The following is a 21052-nucleotide window of genomic DNA, read 5'->3' as shown; positions in this document are numbered from 1 at the left end:
AAAACTCAGAAAATATTCACGAAGTCGCTTCGCTAATGATGTGGTTCGAATCGGGGTAGACGTCGAATCAGTCCGATGTCAAAACATGTAGACTGCGTGAGAATTATTTGATTTTCGAGAGAGCAGTCAATAAGTTGAAAGTCTCTTTTCAACAGCTGCCATAAGAAACGCTCAGGACCGGGGAAAATATGGTTTATTTGACATATGGAATTACATGCTTCATTTCTTTGCCGTTCTTAAGGTAAACAGACACAGGTGTATCTCTGTAAGGATCCTTTCCTGTTGTCAGACACTGAGAATAACATTATGAGCCTGGCAGTGATGAAAACATGCGCTTTACTTTGACGCAGATGTTTGGCCCGTAGACTTGCGTTGCATCTCAATACTGGACAGATTTCAATCGTTTTTGTCCCTAGCCAATATTTGGACCCAACGAAATGGAGAAAATAGGGCCCAGGTTAAAAAATCCCAGAGCTTTCCTGTTTTTATCCCCAGCTGGCCGAAAGGCCCGAAGGGGGATTATGTCGTGGCGATTTCCATCCGTCTGTCCCGGGAAGGGTGCTCACTTTCTGAAATCGACTCCTCTCACCATTTTTGGAGGAATTTTATGAAACTCAACAGGATTCTTTGTTCTATGTCGGTAATACGCATATTGTAATTTCGTTAAATTGAGTCACATTTTATAATTTGACAATTTCAGGAGTGTTTTCCTTCTAAATTCAATTCCTCTTACAATTGTTGGAGGAATTTCACGAAATCTGGCAAAAGGCTTTGTTATATGTCAGTAGTACACATAGTGTAATTTTGTTAAATTCAGTCACATTTGACCAGAGTTCCAGCCCTTGATTAACAACCTTGTACTTTGACAATTTCGTGAAGGTGTGCTCGCCTTCTGACCTCAACTCTTCTCACAACTTTTGGACGAATCTCTCGAAGCTTGGCAAAAGGCCTTGTTATATGGTGGTAATACCCATATTGCGATTTAATTTCATTTGTGAGCATTTTACCAGAGTTTTGACCCTTGATTAAATAACTTGTACTTTGACAATTTCATGAGGGTGTACGTTCTTCTGAAATCAACTCCTCTCACAGTTTGTGGAGGAATTTCACCAAACTTGGCAAAAGGCTTTGTTATATAACAGTTATACGCATATTGAAATTTCATTTAATTTGAGCAAATTTTACCAGAGTTATGCCCTTGATTATTAACAAACTTGTACTTTGGCAATTTCATCAAGGTGTGCTTGCTTTCTGAAATCAACTTCCCTCACAATTTTTGGAGGAATTTCATGTAATTGGCAAAAAGTGTTTTATCCCCCACTGGCCGAAGGGCCTGAAAGGGGGATTATGTCGTGGCGATGTCCGTCCTGGGAAGGGTACTCCCCTTCTGAAATCAACTCCTCTCACAATTTTTGGAGGAATTTCATGAAACTTGACAGGATTCTTTGTTATATGTCAGTAATACGCATATTGCAGTTTTGTTCAATTCAGTCGCATTTTACCAGAGTTATGGCTCAGTTGTCAGTGGGGGATATTGTGCTCTCAGAGCACTCTTGTTATTATTGAAGTTTATGTTGTATATGATTTGTATGGATGCAATTTTTGCTTTAAGAATGTTAATGGAGAAGTACAGAGAAGGCTACATTGTGTGTTTGTAGACCTGGAGAAGGCATACGATAGAGTGCCGAGAGGTGAGTTATGGTACTGTATGAGAGAGTGGAGTGAATGAGAAGTATATTAGAGCGGTGCAAGACATGTATGAGAACAGTGAAACAGCAGTGAGGTGTGCAGTTGGAACAACTGAATGATTCAAGGTGAAGGTGGGACTCCATCGAGGATCTGCTTTGAGTCCTTTCTTGTTTGCCATAGTGATGGATAGCTTGACGGACGAAGTGAGGCAAGAGTCACCGTGGAACATATGATGTTTGCAGATGATATTGTGATATGTGGTGAAAGGAGGTTGAGTTGGGTTTGGAGAGATGGAGGTATGCATTGGAACGAAGAGGAATGAAGGTGAGCAGGAACAAAACAGAATACATGTGCATCAATGAGAATGGGGATGAGAGTGTAGTGAAGATGCAAGGAGTAGACGTAAAGAAAGTTGGGGAATTCAAGTACCTGGGGTCAACTTGCAGGAAAATGGGGGCTACGATAGTGAGGTGAGAAAGCGAGTGCAGGCAGGGTGGAGCAGTTGGAGAAGGATTTCGGGAGTCATTTGTGACAGGAAAGTCCCAGCAAAAGTGAAAGGTAAGATGTATAAGACAGTAGTGAGACCAGCTGTGATGTATGGATTGGAGACCGTACCCTTAACGAAGAGACAGGAGGCAAAGTCGGAGGTGGCGGAGTTGAGGATGTTAAGGTTTGCGATGGGAGTGACGAGGTTGGACAGGATAAGGAACGAGCACATCAGAGGGACGGCACATGTGGAAAGCTTGGGAATTAAGCTAAGAGAGATGAGACTGAGATGGTATGGGCACATCCTGAGAAGAGATGCAGAGCATGTTGGAAGGAGAATGTTGAGGATGGAGCTGCCAGGCACACGAAAATGAGGAAGGCCAAAGAGGAGATACATGGATGTGGTGAGAGAGGACATGAAAGTGGCAGGTGTGGTAGAGAAGGATGCGGAAGACAGGAAGCAATGGAGACGAAAGATCCACTGTGGCGACCCCTAATCGGGAGCAGCCAAAAGAAGATGTTATATATGATTTTGAGACTCTGGAGTAGATATTTGTTCAATTTAGAATACTTTTAACTATTTCAGTCTGTTGGTATGTAACCAGTTTTCCTTAAGTTTGGCACATCAGTGCTCAGTAAATCTTTGTGAATATTTGGTTTGGAAAGTGTTTTCTAATGAAATAATTTATTTTTATAGGTGGGTTGTTTTTTGGGGTTTTGTTTTTTTCATGAAATTAGGAAATCAGGTGTACTGTATATACAGTACCAGTCAAAAGTTTGGACACACCTTTTAATTAAAATGTTTTTTTATTATTATTATTATTATTATTATTATTATTATTTAAAAGACACTTCATGTCTTCAAGTAATGATGGATGTTGTTTCTCTTTACTTAGTTGAGCTGTTCTTGATATAATATGGATTAATACAGTTGTGGAACAGGGCTATTTACTGTATTCTTATTATTTACTGTTTACTGTTTGATCTCGAACACATTAAGAAGGCAGAAATTGCACTAATTAACTTTTGACGAGGCACCTGTTAATTGAAAAGCATTCCAGGTGACTCCCTCATGAAGCTGGTTAAGATAACGCCAATAGTGTGTAAAGCGTCATCAAGGTAAACGCTGGCTACTGTGAAGAATCTAAAACATGAAACGTTTTGTGTTTAAAAAAAAAAACACTTGATTACCATATAATTCCACATATGTTCTACATGTTATTTCATAGTTTCTTTCGATAACCCATACATCAGACAAATATGAGGGAGAGAACAGATTGCTCACTAAACACTGTTCGTATTGCTGTGACAGTGCCGTGAATACGTCAGGACGAGCACTGAATTTACCAATAATTCAAGGTACACTGTCAGAAATGGGGGTACAGTAGGAGTCAATTTCTGTCCCTCAAGGTACAATCTACACTAATGTACACCCCAGGGTTTATTATTGGACCTCAAGGTAACTATGTTCCTTTTTAGGGCCAAAAATGTACATGTTCCCAAGCAGTACATAAAAAGTACAAATCAGTAACTTAGAGGCTACTGCCCCAAAAACAAGCTATTGTACCCCTAAAGGGACAACAACGTACTTTATTTTCTGAGAGTTTATGCAGTATTTAGGAGAGCTTTTTCCTTCACATTTTTTAAAGCCTGTGTAAAGCTACAGTATCAACAGGTCTGGCATTTACAGCAATTAAGTCTTGATTTTGAGCTTGACATTCTTGTACAGTGGTGCTTGAAAGTTTGTGAACCCTTTAGAATTTTCTATATTTCTGCATAAATATGACCTAAAACATCATCAGATTTTCACACAAGTCCTAAAAGTAGATAAAGAGAACCCAGTTAAACAAATGAGACAAAAATATTATACTTGGTCATTTATTTATTGAGGAAAATGATCCAATATTACATATCTGTGAGTGGCAAAAGTATGTGAACCTCTAGGATTAGCAGTTAATTTGAAGGTGAAATTACAGTCAGGTGTTTTCAATCAATGGGATGACAATCAGGTGTGAGTGGGCACCCTGTTTTATTTAAAGAACAGGGATCTATCAAAGTCTGATCTTCACAACACGTTTGTGGAAGCGTATCATGGCACGAACAAAGAAGATTTCTGAGGACCTCAGAAAAAGCATTATTGATGCTCACCAGGCTGGAAAAGGTTACAAAACCATCTCTAAAGTGTTTGGACTCCACCAATCCACAGTCAGACAGATTGTGTACAAATGGAGGAAATTCAAAACCATTGTTTTCCTCCCCAGGAGTGGTCGACCAACAAGGATCACTCCAAGAGCAAGGTGTGTAATAGTCGTCGAGGTCACAAAGGACCCCAGGGTAACTTCTAAGCAACTGAAGGCCTCTCTCACATTGGCTAATGTTCATGAGTCCACCATCAGGAGAACACTGAACAACAATGGTGTGCATGGCAGGGTCGCAAGGAGACAGCCACTGCTCTCTAAAAAGAAGATTGCTGCTCGTCTGCAGTTTGCTAAAGATCACGTGGACAAGCCAGAAGGCTATTGAAAAAATGTTTTGTGGACGGATGAGACCAAAATAAAACTTTTTGGTTGAAATGAGAAGCGTTATGTTTGGAGAAAGGAAAACGCTGCATTCCAGCATAAGAACCTTATCCCATCTGCGAAACATGGTGGTGGTAGTATCATGATTTGGGCCTGTTTTGCTGCATCTGGGCCAGGACGGCTTGCCATCATTGATGGAACAATGAATTCTGAATTATACCAGCGAATTCTAAAGGAAAATGTCAGGACGTCTGTCCATGAACTGAATCTCAAGAGAAGGTGGGTCATGCAGCAAGACAACGACCCTAAGCACACAAGTCGTTCTACCAAAGAATGGTTAAAGAAGAATAAAGTTGATGTTTTGGAATGGCCAAGTCAAAGTCCTGACCTTAATCCAATCGAAATGTTGTGGAAGGACCTGAAGCGAGCAGTTCATGTGAGGAAACCCACCAACATCCCAGAGTTGAAGCTGTTCTGTACGGAGGAATGGGCTAAAATTCCTCCAAGCCGGTGTGCAGGACTGATCAACAGTTACTGGAAACGTTTAGTTGCAGTTATTGCTGCACAAGGGGGTCACACCAGATACTGAAAGCAAAGGTTCACATACTTTTGCCACTCACAGATATGTAATATTGGATCATTTTCCTCAATAAATAAATGACCAAGTATAATATTTTTGTCTCATCTGTTTAACTGGATTCTCTTTGTCTACTTTTAGGACTTGTGTGAAAATCTGATGATGTTTTAGGTCATATTTCTGCAGAAATATAGAAAATTCTAAAGGGTTCACAAACTTTCAAGCACCACTGTATGTGCATATAAAAATCTTAAGAGTTATTATAATAGGTTCCTGCATGTGCATGTGGGTTTTTTTTTTCCTTTCCTCGTGTTTTTGGGTCTGTAGTAGAAGTGCTGGTTTACAGGTGCAACAGTAATGAGCTGATACTTGGACGCTGTGCTGTTCCACAGGCTGTGAGCGTCTCTGTCTCTCTAATTGTGTGTGTGTGTCCGTGCGTGCAGGGAGTTGGAGAGTGAGTGGACACCAGTCTCATTGCCAGCTGGTGAGTCCTGTAATAGCTTCAGTTATAATTGTTCTTTTGGCTCAGTGCCTCACACACCAAAATCAATGACACTGAATGTCTTTAAGGCTGCCTCTCGCTCACACATCATTGTTGTGCAGTAACCGTCATGTCCTTAGCCAAAATGACTCACACGTACATACATATATTTTCCCTCTGAATATTTACATAGCTGTACATCTTAGTTTATATGTGCTATTCTTTTTGTGCTATATTTGAAAAGTTCTCTTAAAGGAGATACGCAGAACCTTTATTTTTAAATACATTTCTGAGTGGATAGTATCTCCATCCTTGACTCTTGTATGCTGCATAAATGGGAATAAAAAATATATATTTTTGAGAGTTAAAATGGACCACAAAGTTGGTATTCGAGCTGAGCCAGCCAGCCCTGAGCGCGTGACGTCACAGCGGTAACCGGTTTTCAGGCCGAGGCCTTTTACAGCTATAGACCAAGGTCATATAAATAAAAATTTATGGTGAAAGTAAGAAATGCCGTTACCGACTTGCTCAACTAAGACTGATTTGACTTCATTGATTGTGGGTTGATTCTCATTAAAACAGGATAGGTGTTATAACTTATGCAACGTACATGTACATGCATGCATTTTCACTGATAAAACGTAAAAGGCGAATTAAATAATCAGATGAACTGAGACGATCACATTCTGAAGCAAATTAAATAATCTTATACCGGTAACTTAAACACACAATACAAGTTACATGTATTAATCTAAATGCAAGGAAACAACGAGTAGTGTTGTTTTGTATCCAAATGAGTCGCGTCTTACCCGTCTGTGTTCTCGTTTCTTGAAGGCTGATCTTGTGGCCGATTTGTTTTGAAACAATCTGACTTTCAGTTGTTCATTCAGTTCTCCATTCATTTGCTTCTTCCACGTAAGGGCGAGATATTGCTGCTCAGGCAAGCATATCCAGCGGAGAAATCAGACGGCTGGGCCACTCATTCTCCATTTTCTCCATACTGAGTACTCCGCCATTACTGCTCAGCTCAGGCAATTACTAAAACCCGGGACGGGACGTCACTGGTTTTAGCAACAACTGCAGGGAGGTCGCTGACCAAGTGATAATGTTGGTTTATAGCCAACGCTCCCAACAGATCAGAGGTCTCGTACGAGTCTTCAGTAAAATGTGCAGAGCAGAGGAGAGATCACTTCGTAGGTGCCCAATGTGCCTGTGAACTTCTCGCAAAACGCGTCCAAAGCTTTGCAGTTTGAACATTCTTGGGTCATGAATGCAACGTAAATCCACCTTCTGTCGTGTTGCTGCACCCGCCCGCAGCACATCTACAGTGGTGCTTGAAAGTTTGTGAACCCTTTAGAATTTTCTATATTTCTGCATAAATATGACCTAAAACATCATCAGATTTTCACACAAGTCCTAAAAGTAGATAAAGAGAACCCAGTTAAACAAATGAGACAAAAATATTATACTTGGTCATTTATTTATTGAGGAAAATGATCCAATATTCCATATCTGTGAGTGGCAAAAGTATGTGAACCTTTGCTTTCAGTATCTGGTGTGACCCCCTTGTGCAGCAATAACTGCAAGTAAACATTTCCAGTAACTGTTGATCAGTCCTGCACACCGGCTTGGAGGAATTTTAGCCCATTCCTCCGTACAGAACAGCTTCAACTCTGGGATGTTGGTGGGTTTCCTCACGTGAACTGCTCGCTTCAGGTCCTTCCACAACATTTCAATTGGATTAAGGTCAGGACTTTAACTTGGCCATTCCAAAACATTAACTTTATTCTTCTTTAACCATTCTTTGGTAGAATGACTTGTGTGCTTAGGGTCGTTGTTTTGCTGCATGACCCACCTTCTCTTGAGATTCAGTTCATGGACAGATGTCCTGACATTTTCCTTTAGAATTGGCTGGTATAATTCAGAATTCATTGTTCCATCAATGATGGCAAGCCGTCCTGGCCCAGATGCAGCAAAACAGGCCCAAACCATGATACTACCACCACCATGTTTCACAGTTGAGATAAGTTTCTTATGCTGAAATGCAGTCTTTTCCTTCTCCAAACATAACGCTTCACATTTAAACCAAATAGTTCTATTTTGGTCTCATCCGTCCACAAAACATTTTTCCGATAGCCTTCTGGCTTGTCCACGTGATCTTTAGCAAACTGCAGACGAGCAGCAGTGTTCTTTTTGGAGAGCAGTGGCTTTCTGCTTGCAACCCTGCCATGCACACCATTGTTGTTCAGTGTTCTCCTGATGGTAGACTCATGAACATTAACATTAGCCAATGTGAGAGAGGCCTTCAGTTGCTTAGAAGTTACCCTGGGGTCCTTAGTGACCTTGCCAACTATTTCACGCCTTGCTCTTGGAGTGATCTTTGTTGGTCGACCACTCCTGGGGAGGGTAACAATGGTGTTGAATTTCCTCCATTTGTACCCAATCTGTCTGACTGTGGATTGGTGGAGTCCAAACTCTTTAGAGATGGTTCTGTAACCTTTTCCAGCCTGATGAGCAACAGCAATGCCTTTTCTGAGGTCCTCAGAAATCTCCTTTGTTCGTGCCATGATACACTTCCACAAACATGTGTTGTGAAGATCAGACTTTGATAGATCCCTGTTCTTTAAAGGATATGGGACATGGATTTTTACCTGGGCATAATTATGTATAAAGGACATAAGAAATGCCATCTAAATCACTGCAGGGCGTCAAAAATGTGAAAATAATCACATTATTCAAGTTTTTCTATACATCAGCGTAAAACAAGGATTCGTTAATGAGCTAGGTGGTCACGTGACCCGTGACGTCACAAAAACTTTCCAAGGAGCCAGCGCTTGGGAATCTAATGTAAACAGGTTACCGAAATGGACACCATCGACAGTGATATTCCCGATGTTTCACAGAGATGTGAAGTTAGACCTTATCAATTCGAACCAATAGCTGGAAATTCACATGAACATGGATCTTGTCTTTACTCTGACGGGTCAGATGATTCTGAGAGTGAGAGTTCATTCAGCCCTCATGAAACTGAAAGCGGTCGGCTGGATAACACTTCCTGGTAAGTTAAAAACAATTCTGCTCAAAGGCTAATGATCTGTTGAAAGAAGTATTATTTTTGTATCATACATTGAAAGTTCATCATAGATCTAGCTAAAGTCCATTGCAAGCTAGTTTTTTTTTTTTTGCTGATATTTTTCGAGATTGATAGAGATACAATGCTTCCAGAGTCTGAGATGAAAACATTCAAAATGGCGAAACGAGTCAGAATTATGATACTCAATAATTGATACACCCAAAATTATAATACTAATCCTTACCTCGGCTTTCAGTCGCTTAGCGCAGAGGTCTTCAACAGGGGGGTCGCGAAATCGCACCGGATCACTCATATCAACAAAAATATTCCTGCCCTGTCCCCTGGCCTCCGTGCAGGGATGCAAACAGCGCGCCTTTCGGCGGATGCCGCCTTTTTCACGGCTGAATCGCGCAGATCCGATTTAAAAAAAAATTAAAAATAGCGATGTTGGTTCATGGAGCATGAGGCATGAAGTGTAAGGATGAGAGAGAGGTGGTTTGGGTCGGGAAGCTGCGCGCATTTGTGCAGCCTGGCGCAGGTGTGCGCGGCTTCCCGATTTGAACTTTTTTTTTTTTTTCTCATCCTTATGCTTCCTGTTTCATGTTTCATGAATTAATATCGCTCAGTACCTGAGTATTAATGTTGAAAGAATCCTCAGTGAAATGGTCCGAACACAGTTTGTGGGAAACAGTAGGTGCAAAGTTTTTTTTTTTTCAACAGGTGTTCTGTAAAGTTGTCCTACCAAGCCTACTGCGCATGCGCGAAGCCTACTGCGCATGCGCAGGTGAGCCCACACTTTCCTCAGCTTCGGGTCCTTGGGGAATGCAAAAAAACTTATTCCAGGGCATTTCCCATTGGAATTATTGCAACCATAAGCAGCACAATACACCATGATGTCCAATGTATGATGTCCAATGTACTTTAAAGACTATAAAAGCAATTTTCTTGTCATCCACTTCTCCATTCATCTACCCGCTTGTGCTGTGCCCGAAAGTTTTTGTGACGTATGATCACGTGACAGCGGCTCTTCCGGTTGCAAAAAATGCATATCGGAAGTCGAGCAGAAATGCCATATAATCACGAATATAACGATTTTGTTGAATTTAATAGATGATTTTGTATTTGTTGATGCAATTAATTCATATTTTTAATGGAAAGAAACTGATATAGCGTGCTTTTATGTTTCATGTTTCATGTCCCATGTCCTTTAAATAAAACAGGGTGCCCACTCACACCTGATTATCATCCCATTGATTGAAAACACCTGACTCTAATTTCACCTTCAAATTAACTGCTAATCCTAGAGGTTCACATACTTTTGCCACTCACAGATATGTAATATTGGATCATTTTCCTCAATAAATAAATGACCAAGTATAATATTTTTGTCTCATTTGTTTAACTGGGTTCTCTTTATCTACTTTTAGGACTTGTGTGAAAATCTGATGATGTTTTAGGTCATATTTATGCAGAAATGTAGAAAATTCTAAAGGGTTCACAAACTTTCAAGCACCACTGTGTGTGGCATGGTGATAAATTAACTCAAAATGGAGGATCGGAGTTGCCGTCAGCTCTGTGTTTTAGTATAGCGGAAATGGCGATGAGACCGATAGACTTCCTGCTGTGACGTTACGGATGTCAAGGTCATTCACTCAGACCGCTACCTATATGAATCACTTTAATCGTGAAAATTACTCTATTAGATTTATTGTTAACGCTTAAAACTGTTCCTGTGCCATTCTTGACGTCTCAAGGCATTTATAAATAAGTGAGACCATGGTTTTGCGTATTTCCTTTAATCTACTAACGCCGATGCCCCAAAACACCCAGACTAACACACTGTCAGTGTTACTGCTTTAATGTCCCAGCTAGTCTCCATTAGACCCTTCATAGCTTTGCTGGATAATGAATATCGGATGTTTCCTACAGGACATATTTGATTACATTTGAATAAACCTCCAAACAAATAACAGTTCTTAAATATTTTACAGGCTGAAAAATTTCCGGGACTGACTTGACTTGCTGGCGAACTGGACCAATGATGGAACTGCAAACATTACAGGAGGCCCTGAAAGTGGAAATACAAATCCATCAGGTTAGAAGCTGTTCAATAAATAATTTTTTTTTTTTTATTGTATTTTGAATTGAAACAGACCTGAACCTTGTCTCTTGACCAGTAATTGTCTTGTCTTGTTTTAAGTAAACTCTCGATATGCGCGTTGATGACTGCTCAGTGACCCCGAAGCAGTGCGTGTTTTCCTGTAGGGGATTGGAGAAACTGATTCTTCCTCACTAGGAGGCAGTTGTTGCATATGGTTTCAAATGTGCATGTTTTCTATAAAGTCAGTAAATATTGAACATGCATGCATGGATTTAAAAGTGCAAAAAAAAAAAATTTCTTCTTCCAGGCGTACAAGTGGGAGCTGCATGTTCCAGTAAGTAGAGAACGAGTATAGATGCCTCAGCAGGATAAATACAGTAGTTTGGGAACATGGCAGCACTATTGTTAGAGCCAGAACATTGCTGCCAAGTCTTGGGCTTATAGCTTCAAAGGCTCGGTATTTGCATGCTCAAAGTGTACTCAACGAACTCTATGTTAATGAGACCTAGTGCAGGCTCAGTGCGAGTGTACAGGGATGGAAAACTGCTCGAATACAACCTTTGACATTTCAGCAAGGAAGTAACTGATGGATGCTTCATAGCAATTAGGTGGAACTGTTGTTGTTGTTGTTCTTTAGCCGAGTGTCCCTGTATGACCTATAACCAATTCTGTTCCTTGTTTTTGTGGATAGACTCACTATTTCCCACATCTGCTGTACAAATCTATTTAAAAATCTTACCTAATATTTAACAATTATTCCACGAAATCGAGTTGTACATGAGCTGATAGCCGACGAGGTGCATAGCGCCAAGTTGCCTATAAGCCATGTATGATGAGATTGAGTGGAATAACTTCTTTATTATATCCACGTTCACTGGATTTTGAGAAACCGGGTATTTTTATTTTTGCAAATTCAATAAATAACTTTATACAAAACGTCTGACAAAATCATTTCCGCTTAGGTGGACTTCTTAAAAACTTTCCGATGGCTGCACGAATTGACTTTAGTGGGTTGTTTTGGGTTTTTTTGTTTTGTTTTTTGTTTTTTTGTAGAAAGTGCCGTCTTGCTGTTGTGCCGAGTTATAGAATAGCTTTAGACATTTATTTAATTCTTCCTTGGACATTTCAGTTATGTCATTTTCAAACTTCTTTAAGCTTTTGAGCCAGTCTAAAAAAAATTCAACAAATTTTAATGCTTAAAGATGAAGAATGTAAACAAACCGGTGAAATGGCAGGAGCAATTTGTGAAAAATGCTGTAATAATAATTCGTGAAAAATAATAAAGAAGAATAAAATAAGAATAAGAAATTCTTACCATCAAATACTTTCATTCCATGTTTTGTTGCTTTTTTTTTTTTTATCCCCCACTGGCTGAAAGGCCCGAAGGGGGATTATGTTGTGGCGAAGTCCGTCCGTCCGTCTGTCCATCCTGGGAAGGGTTCTCACCTTCTGAAATCAACTCCTCTCACAATTTTTGGAGGGATTTCACAAAACTTGGCAAAAGGCTTTGTTATAGGACAGTAATATGCATAGGGGTTGTTTTACAATCAGGGTACAAAGTTTGTGTCACAGGGGTCCAAAATTCAAATTGATTCAAACTGGTTCTTGTACCAGTTCTTAAGTGAAGGACAAGTTAAAGAACAGATAGGCATGTGTAATAGTTTGTATTATAACAAGATTAAGTGTAGCTTTAAGCAGGGCTGGGAGAAACTAATGAAGTGATTCTCGGAGAGGACATTTTTTTTGACAATTCAGAATCCACTACTTCCATAGTGCTTTTAAATATAAGGCTGTAAGCTTTGTGTTAGTTGTCTCTAATATTTATGTCCCAATATCTTGACCACATTTTAGGATGAAAATAATCATTTTAGATATGTTATTTTATATTGAAAAATTAGCTGTCTCGGAGAGGACATTTTTTGACACAATTACATACTAATTTGATCAAAATAGTCTGGAAACTTACTGGCATTCAACATTAAAACTTAACTACAACCCCAATTCCAAAAAAGTTGGGACAAAGTACAAATTGTAAATAAAAACGGAATGCAATAATTTACAAATCTCAAAAACTGATATTGTATTCACAATAGAACATAGACAACATATCAAATGTCGAAAGTGAGACATTTTGAAATTTCATGCCAAATATTGGCTCATTTGAAATTTCATGACAGCAACACATCTCAAAAAAGTTGGGACAGGGGCAATAAGAGGCTGGAAAAGTTAAAGGTACAAAAAAGGAACAGCTGGAGGACCAAATTGCAACTCATTAGGTCAATTGGCAATAGGTCATTAACATGACTGGGTATAAAAAGAGCATCTTGGAGTGGCAGCAGCTCTCAGAAGTAAAGATGGGAAGAGGATCACCAATCCCCCTAATTCTGCGCCGACAAATAGTGGAGCAATATCAGAAAGGAATTCGACAGTGTAAAATTGCAAAGAGTTTGAACATATCATCATCTACAGTGCATAATATCATCAAAAGATTCAGAGAATCTGGAAGAATCTCTGTGCGTAAGGGTCAAGGCCGGAAAACCATACTGGGTGCCCGTGATCTTCGGGCCCTTAGACGGCACTGCATCACATACAGGCATGCTTCTGTATTGGAAATCACAAAATGGGCTCAGGAATATTTCCAGAGAACATTATCTGTGAACACAATTCACCGTGCCATCCGCCGTTGCCAGCTAAAACTCTATAGTTCAAAGAAGAAACCGTATCTAAACACGATCCAGAAGCGCAGACGTCTTCTCTGGGCCAAGGCTCATTTAAAATGGACTGTGGCAAAGTGGAAAACTGTTCTGTGGTCAGATGAATCAAAATTTGAAGTTCTTTATGGAAATCAGGGAGGCCGTGTCATTCGGACTAAAGAGGAGAAGGATGACCCAAGTTGTTATCAGCGCTCAGTTCAGAAGCCTGCATCTCTGATGGTATGGGGTTGCATTAGTGCGTGAAAAAGACCTAAGACCTAAGACAGTTGAGCAACTAGAATCCTACATTAGACAAGAATGGGTTAACATTCCTATCCCTAAACTTGAGCAACTTGTCTCCTCAGTCCCCAGACGTTTACAGACTGTTGTAAAGAGAAAAGGGGATGTCTCACAGTGGTAAACATGGCCTTGTCCCAACTTTTTTGAGATGTGTTGTCATGAAATTTAAAATCACCTAATTTTTCTCTTTAAATGATACATTTTCTCAGTTTAAACATTTGATATGTCATCTATGTTCTATTCTGAATAAAATACGGAATTTTGAAAATTCCACATCATTGCATTCCATTTTTATTTACAATTTGTACTTTGTCCCAACTTTTTTGGAATCGGGGTTGTATGTTTCCAATGATATGGAACCAAATATTTGTTTTATGGTATAAAGAATGATTTAAGTGCATCCCTTTTGGAGCTACCTGTGGTCAAAAAAGCACTTTTTCTAAATGACATGAGTAATTTTGCTAAATATGACATATATTGCCATACATTCACCAAAAATAACATTATCACCAAATTTTTTTTTTTGCATGGTAAATAGAGCTATCACAGGGCTACAATAAACAACCAAGTTTATTTAGTCAAGCCTTTTGATATTGAAGATAATAAGTGTTAAATGTGATTTTTAGCTTGCGTACCCTGATTGTAAAACAACCCATATTGCAATTTCGTTTGCAATATATTGTAGTGTGGGATATTGTGCTCGCAGAGCACTCTTGTTTTGTATTTTTTTTGGTGTTTTGTTTTTGAGTAGAGTTTTTATTTCGTCCTCAGTCGGTTCAGCAACACGCTCCTCCATTTTGTTTTGCTCTACTCATGGTATATGAGCTGATAGCCTAGTAGTAGAGTAGCCAATCAGAGAATGCGATTGCTCATATCCAGTGAATGTGGATAGAATAAAATATATTTGAATATCTATGGAAACATGCAGTGGTGTGTGTGTGTGTGTTAATGCACAAAGAAGGAGCTGGATGGCTGTGATGTCTCTGGCATACTTCTGGTGGTTTGGTGTGCTACAGGTGTATTATGTTGCAGTACCAGGCTTGGCCTATGAGTGTCGCTAATGCTCTGTGTTAGAGATTGTATGTGACTGGCAATTTGACAGTTGTTTTTTTTTTTCTTTCTTTTTTTTTTTTATACAGAAACTGGTTGCCCAAATGAAGCAGGACCCACAGGTAAATACATTTAGAAAACAGTTCAATACTTACAGATTACTCAATCACTCAGTTTTAGAAGTTGTGTAGGAAAATGGAGAATTATTGATGAAGGCCAACAAATCCGCTTTATCATTTGAGGTCAGCCATGCAGTACCAAAACTCTGGTGCTTCACACACAGCTGCTCGAAATGCTTCTTGCTTTTGAACGTCTGGCAGCGGAAGAACCTGTAAGGCCAGTAAACATGCCCCGTAGCAGGCTAGCTGTTAGGGAGTGTACAGGGAGCCAGGAATAACAAAGCCTCATAATATTTGTATTGTATTAAGCTATACAGTTTAGAAACTGCTCTTGGATACAAAATAGGATCTAAATGAAATCATTTTCATATAAATTTTTTTTTTTTAGTTTATTTCAGAAAAACTATTCTAAGAAAAAAAATGTTGTAAACTATTGCACTGTTTCATGAACATTTGGCATGAAAACCTCCCATTTTTGACAGTTTTTAATATTTAAATCTTTTTCAGTGTTGTGTAATTAATTATCGGAAATGTCATTCAGTTTGCATGTGGCATTAACCTTTGCATGATGATTTACACTCACCGTAACAGATGCACTATATGACCAAAAGTATATGGACACCTAACCATCACACTCATGTGTGCTTGTTGAACATCTCATCTCAGCTTTATTCCATTCTCTCTTATAATAACCTCCACTCTTCTGGGAAGGCTTTCCATGAGGTTTTGGGAGTATGGCTGCGGGATTTGTGTTCATTCAGACATTAGTGAAGTCAGGCACTGATGTTGAGTGAGGAGGCCTGGGGTGCAGTCAGCCTTCCAGTTCATCCCAAAGGTGTTCAGTGTGGTTGAGGTCAGGGTTCTGTGCAGGAGTTCCTTCGCTCCAGGCTTTGCAAACCATTTATTCATGGAGCTCGCTTCGTACACAGGGGTGTTGTCATGCTGTAACAGGTTTGTGCCTCTTAGTTCCAGTGACGGGGAAATGTAAAGCTACAACATAAAAAGACATTCAAGACAAATTGTGCGCAACAGCTTAGAGAAGGTCCACATGTGGGTATAATGGTCAGGTGTCCACATTGTTTGGCCAGATAGTGTAAGTTGTACAGCTTTGAAAATACTGCACCATTTAGTTTCATCCTATATTGTAAATTGTTCTGCCTGACTTTTTTTTTTCCCTTCTATCTCACCAAATCTTTTGTTTTCTACTTCTGTGGTTGCCTACATTAAAGCTAGGGTAGGTCATTTTTTAGAAGCATTTTTTGCAAATTCTCTTTCCATCCCAATCGTAATAAGTCAGTCAAATGCTCTGACGATAAAAGGAAAAGAAATCCATCATCTGTGGTGTTCGCAGGGCTATAAAAAGGCTGTCCAATCATTTTATTTGTTCCTAGGCAGACATATTATTGCAGACATCTTGGTAAAGCTAGCGACAGATGTGACTACTAACGATAGCCATGTTTGTTGCTTACTTTCATTAAAATAAACTTGGGTGTTTTCTTACATGTGAATGAAACATGAGGTAGTTGGATATGACGCTGATCCGCTACGCTCCTCCACCCAGTGCGCTCCCTGTCATGGACTCATCTTTCAGCAGTAGTCAGGCAGTGCGCGTTCATGTGTTTTGGAGGAGTGGCTTTGAAGGGAGGCCTGAATGGAGGGGGTGGTATTTTTCAGTTGGGTACTTTCAAACTTGAGCTTACTCTTGCTGTTTTCTCCAAAATTACCTACCCAAGCTTTAAACGTCCCATTCATACTTTCATTCCTAACTGCTGAATGAAAGTTATTAATCCTGTTCACAGTTCGTTGTTTGAAGACGAGAGGCAGGTTGTATATCATTAACACTGCAATTAATACCACCACACATTTTCACATGCTGCTTTATTTATTATTTATTTATTTCCCCGCTTACCCTCTAGAATGCTGATCTGAAGAAACAGCTTCATGAACTTCAGGCCAAGATCACCGCCCTGAGTGAGAAACAGGTACAAAAGGGCCGTTTCCTTAACTTCACAGATCATCTCGCTTCAAGAATGCTCGTATAAAAGCGGTATGGTTTAGCGCTGGAGTACTCCGCTGTGGTGTCTGAGGAGTTAATCATGGTGTTTTGCAGTAATTAGCAGTGAACATGGGTTTCTACTTAACATGCTGAGACGTTTGTCAGGTGATTCAGCTGTGGAGTAAGAACACTGACCTGAGCTACAACACACACGTCCCTTATGTGGACATTTTGTCCTCTATTGCTTCTTTTTATATCCTGTACTGTCTGCTGTCTGTCTTAAGGTCCTTTAGGTCAGCCTGTAATTGTTAAAGAGAATAGGTCGAGTTGTATCATTTCACATTATTAAAACAAGGACAAATGGTTGAATGTGTATTTGTACCAAGAATCTGCTGGTGTCTATAGAGAGCTACAGCTGTGCCTGCTTTTTCAGAGATGGGGACGTGTTTTGCCTTTTTCAATAAATCTGCACATGGCATTGTAAATCAATAATCAGTATAGATGAATAAATTATTTAATGTTTCAGTGCCAACAATGTTGGCTTAATGAAGATGTATTCATATAAATGAATGCGTCACTTGGAAATCCATGTCCTCTTGTCAGCTAGCTTGGATTTGTCACTTTGAATCGTCTATTCTGTGAATACAAAATTCAGCCATACCCTGTTGTGTTTTAATAAAATGGGGTGTGTGTGTGTTGTCTGTCTATTCAAAGTGAAGTGAATGGGTTCTCTCTCTTTTAGTTTCTGCTAAAATTATACTTCCTGCAATTGGTTATATGAACATGCAAATACCACAATACTGTTTTTTGCCCCACATTAGTATGGTGTCGAGTGAACCCCCCTGTTAGTTATGCTGTGCATGCTGCAACTCACAGCAGCATAAAGATCCATACTGTAAGCTTATCTCAAATTGATGATAACTAACCTCCTCGGAGGATAAAAGGCTGTTTTATCGCTTTGTCATGACCGAGTTGAAGAGTATGTGTGGCATGTGACTCAGCCTTACCGCTATTTGAATTCATGTCCAGAAACTAGTATTTGATCTCGATTTTTATCTGATCTGCATTATGGTCAAAAAGAATTTGGTCTGTATCTGTAATTTTATCTGTGTTATGATAAATTATACAAACAGTCTCTAGATAAATAGCCTTGTTAAAGTGGAAGCAGTTACCCCTTTTATGATTAAACTGTGCAAGGAGGATGGTGTGTGTGTGTGTGTAGGCGCCTGTAAGCGTGTGCTTTCCAGTCTTCTCAGAGATGCGCTTTTGCTCCAGCAGACTCTGAGGCAGTGGTGTGTGTGAGCTGAATTTCAATGTGTTTATGTCTCTGTTGAGCGACTTTGGCAGCCTTTATTGAATAGGTTCCTCTGAAGGTGTGTAACTATGCTTCACACCTGAAGGGCTTTTCACAGTGACCATCTCCAAGCCAAAAAGACACCATGTGTGCAGTGCATATATCAACCCAGTGAATACTGGCCGCATTACGTATTTGGATAAAATAAGTGTATGCAGCGGTAGTAACAACCTTGGCTCGATTTTCAGCTCCGCATAATACACCATCTGTGTCCATTCTAGAAAAAGGTAGTGGAACAGTTGAGGAAGGAGCTGTTGGTGAAACAGGAGCCAGAGCTCAAGCTCCAGACGGTGCAGGCAGCGGCGGACGGTAAAGCCATGATCCTGTCACCCTCCTGTCAGCCTCAACAGCAGCCCACAGGTCCTCCTCACAACAAGGCAGCTCCACAGGTAAAGCCGCGTCCTGTGCTTGCAGGATATTCCTGACCTGGTACTGAAAGTACTAGAAATACAGCTGCAGTTAGAAGTTTACATGCAGGGACATGAATGCTGTCATGGCAATATTTGGCTTTCAATCATTTCTTTGAACTGTTCTTTTTCTGTGGCAGAATGATTATACAACATGCATCTTTTAATTAAATAAAACCAAGAATCTGGTACACGAGATTTTATTTTGGGTTTTCTGAACTCAACACAGGGTCAAAATTTTACATACCGCGCACCTGTAAAGTTGCTTTGCGACAAATAAACTTGACTTGACTAATATTTTTTGGTTAAACGTCCCTTAGCAAGTTTCTCCCTGACCAGATGCTTTTGGTCACCTTTAACAAGCTTCTGACAGAATTCTGCTTAGATATTTGACCACTCTTACTGCCAGAATTAGAAGAGTTCAATTAAGTTTGTGTGTTTCCTGGGACAGACCTAGCCTGGGAAATCCCATGCTGCTTTGCACAATCGTTCCGATCTGAAAAGACAGCATGGAAACTATGGTCTAAAGGCTCACTTGAGTTAGGGAGCCAATCAGAGAGTGGGGAGGGGTGGAAAGACAGTGACGCGTACTACTCGACAAACGGAAGCTTGTAGTTTGAGACTGTTTACGGATCACATTTAATATGGCGGCGAGCGATACGAACCAAACTTTCGATCAAGCTTTGTCTTGCACAAACGGCAGTAATCGTTCGGTGCCATTGTTTTCCTATTTTTGTTTTACTTTCTCTTTCCTTCTCTTCTTCGCGTCTTCGTCGCTCTAACTACGTCACCGGGTACAACTGCCATGATTGGCCATGGGCTACGTATACGCCAAATGATAGACATTCGCAACGTCCAATAAACGGCCGTTGACAATCGTAAACCACACCTCCCCTACGAGAAATTCAATAGGCGGATTCCAGACCATATTTCACTTGTGATATGGTCTGGTGTTAACCAGACTAGGACAGACCCGCCTTTTCACACAGTCCATGTATTTTCAATCGGGTTGAGGTCAGGACTTGTTTTAAGCTGAATGTTAGCCTGCTTTATCCATTCCAGCAAAACAGCCCCAGTGCATGATGCTACCACCACCATGCTTAACAACTGGTACAGCGTTCCTCTGTACCTCTGCTCATTGTGAGCAAACGACTTAATCTTTATGTGATCTGACCATAAAATGTTCATCCAGAAGGCTTTTCCTTTGTCCATGAGGTCAGCTGCAAACTTTAGTTGAGCTTGAAGGTGTCGATTTTGGAGCAGGGGCTTCTTCCTTGAATAGCAGCCTCTCAGTCCATGGTGATGTAAAACTCGCTTGACCGTACACAGGGATACTGGTGTTCCAGCAGCTTCCAGTTCATGGTAGGCCTGTGATTTGGTGGTTCCTGGGTTGTTCCTGATCATCTGAACCCATTTCCTTTCGATTGAGGGTGACAGTTTGGGTCATCTTCAAGCAAACTGGCTCCGCCTCCCAATCACTTGTATTTACATGCAATTGTTTGAACTGATGATCTTGGAGTCTGCAGTTTCATTACATACGAAAAAAAAGTTCATTTCAAATAATGTAACGGTCAACGTCGACATGGTTTCATATGTCCTTTACGTTGGCATGGTTCTTAAGCAATACGTGCACTCGAGAGCAGCTCAGAGTCAAATGTTTTTGACAACGAACATGGCAGGGGTGGAGAAGGTCATGAAAATATACCTGCTAAGAAAGAGGCCAAAGTGGAGGCGGAGTTGTAGGCGCTCTAAAATTTATTTATTTAAATGGCCGGGTTCTTGCCTGAACTGATAATCACATCAGTTTTTCTTTGGTTAATCAGACACAAAGTACACCCCCACACTTGGCAGAGCAGTTGAAGGTTAAGTGTCTTGCTCAAGGGCACTTGAGCCAGTCCTGCTGGTTCCAGTGACATTTTGGTCTCTAACCATTTGGCCATGGCTTCCCCAAAGTTTAGTTCACTCTAAACATCATATATATTTAACATTTCTTACTAAATTGCAAAAACCTCCCCTCAAAAAATTCAGCCATTTAAAAAATGTCTTCGTGTCTCGCTTAAACCACTGGCTACACTGCCCCCACGATTTCCAGGGATACCGCTCCATTTCGTCTGTATCTGTAACCTTTCAGAAAACGTCCACAGATACGGATGAAATGAACGTAGAGTACAGACAGAAGCCTCCCTCCGTATACATGTACGTATTTA

General features: G+C 40.2%; 1 protein-coding gene and 1 long non-coding RNA gene across 8 annotated transcripts in view; one reads left to right on the top strand and one right to left on the bottom strand.

Moving 5' to 3' along the window:
* The window catches only part of phf21ab (PHD finger protein 21Ab), a 90674-nt gene that overhangs the window by 22135 nt on the left and 47487 nt on the right, over nt 1-21052 (top strand). For 6 of the 7 annotated variants that reach the window (XM_060914494.1, XM_060914495.1, XM_060914492.1 and 3 more), the window contains 5 exons: nt 5715-5755; nt 10817-10920; nt 15059-15091; nt 17005-17070; nt 18660-18827. In XM_060914494.1, the coding sequence (XP_060770477.1) occupies nt 10864-10920; nt 15059-15091; nt 17005-17070; nt 18660-18827 (324 nt within the window). In that variant the 5' untranslated portion in view covers nt 5715-5755; nt 10817-10863. The remainder of the gene's footprint in view (nt 1-5714; nt 5756-10816; nt 10921-15058; nt 15092-17004; nt 17071-18659; nt 18828-21052) is intronic. The other variant, XM_060914493.1, reaches the window with a different exon arrangement.
* On the bottom strand, nt 10616-15293 carry LOC132881711 (uncharacterized). The gene is made up of 3 exons (XR_009654069.1): nt 15125-15293; nt 10981-11084; nt 10616-10893 (listed from the first exon to the last, which is right to left on the bottom strand). It is a non-coding gene; the product is annotated as an uncharacterized LOC132881711 (long non-coding RNA).

Source organism: Neoarius graeffei, chromosome 2 (assembly GCF_027579695.1).
Source record: "Neoarius graeffei isolate fNeoGra1 chromosome 2, fNeoGra1.pri, whole genome shotgun sequence".
NCBI lineage: Eukaryota > Metazoa > Chordata > Actinopteri > Siluriformes > Ariidae > Neoarius > Neoarius graeffei.
This window is presented reverse-complemented; position numbering and strand designations above follow the sequence as displayed.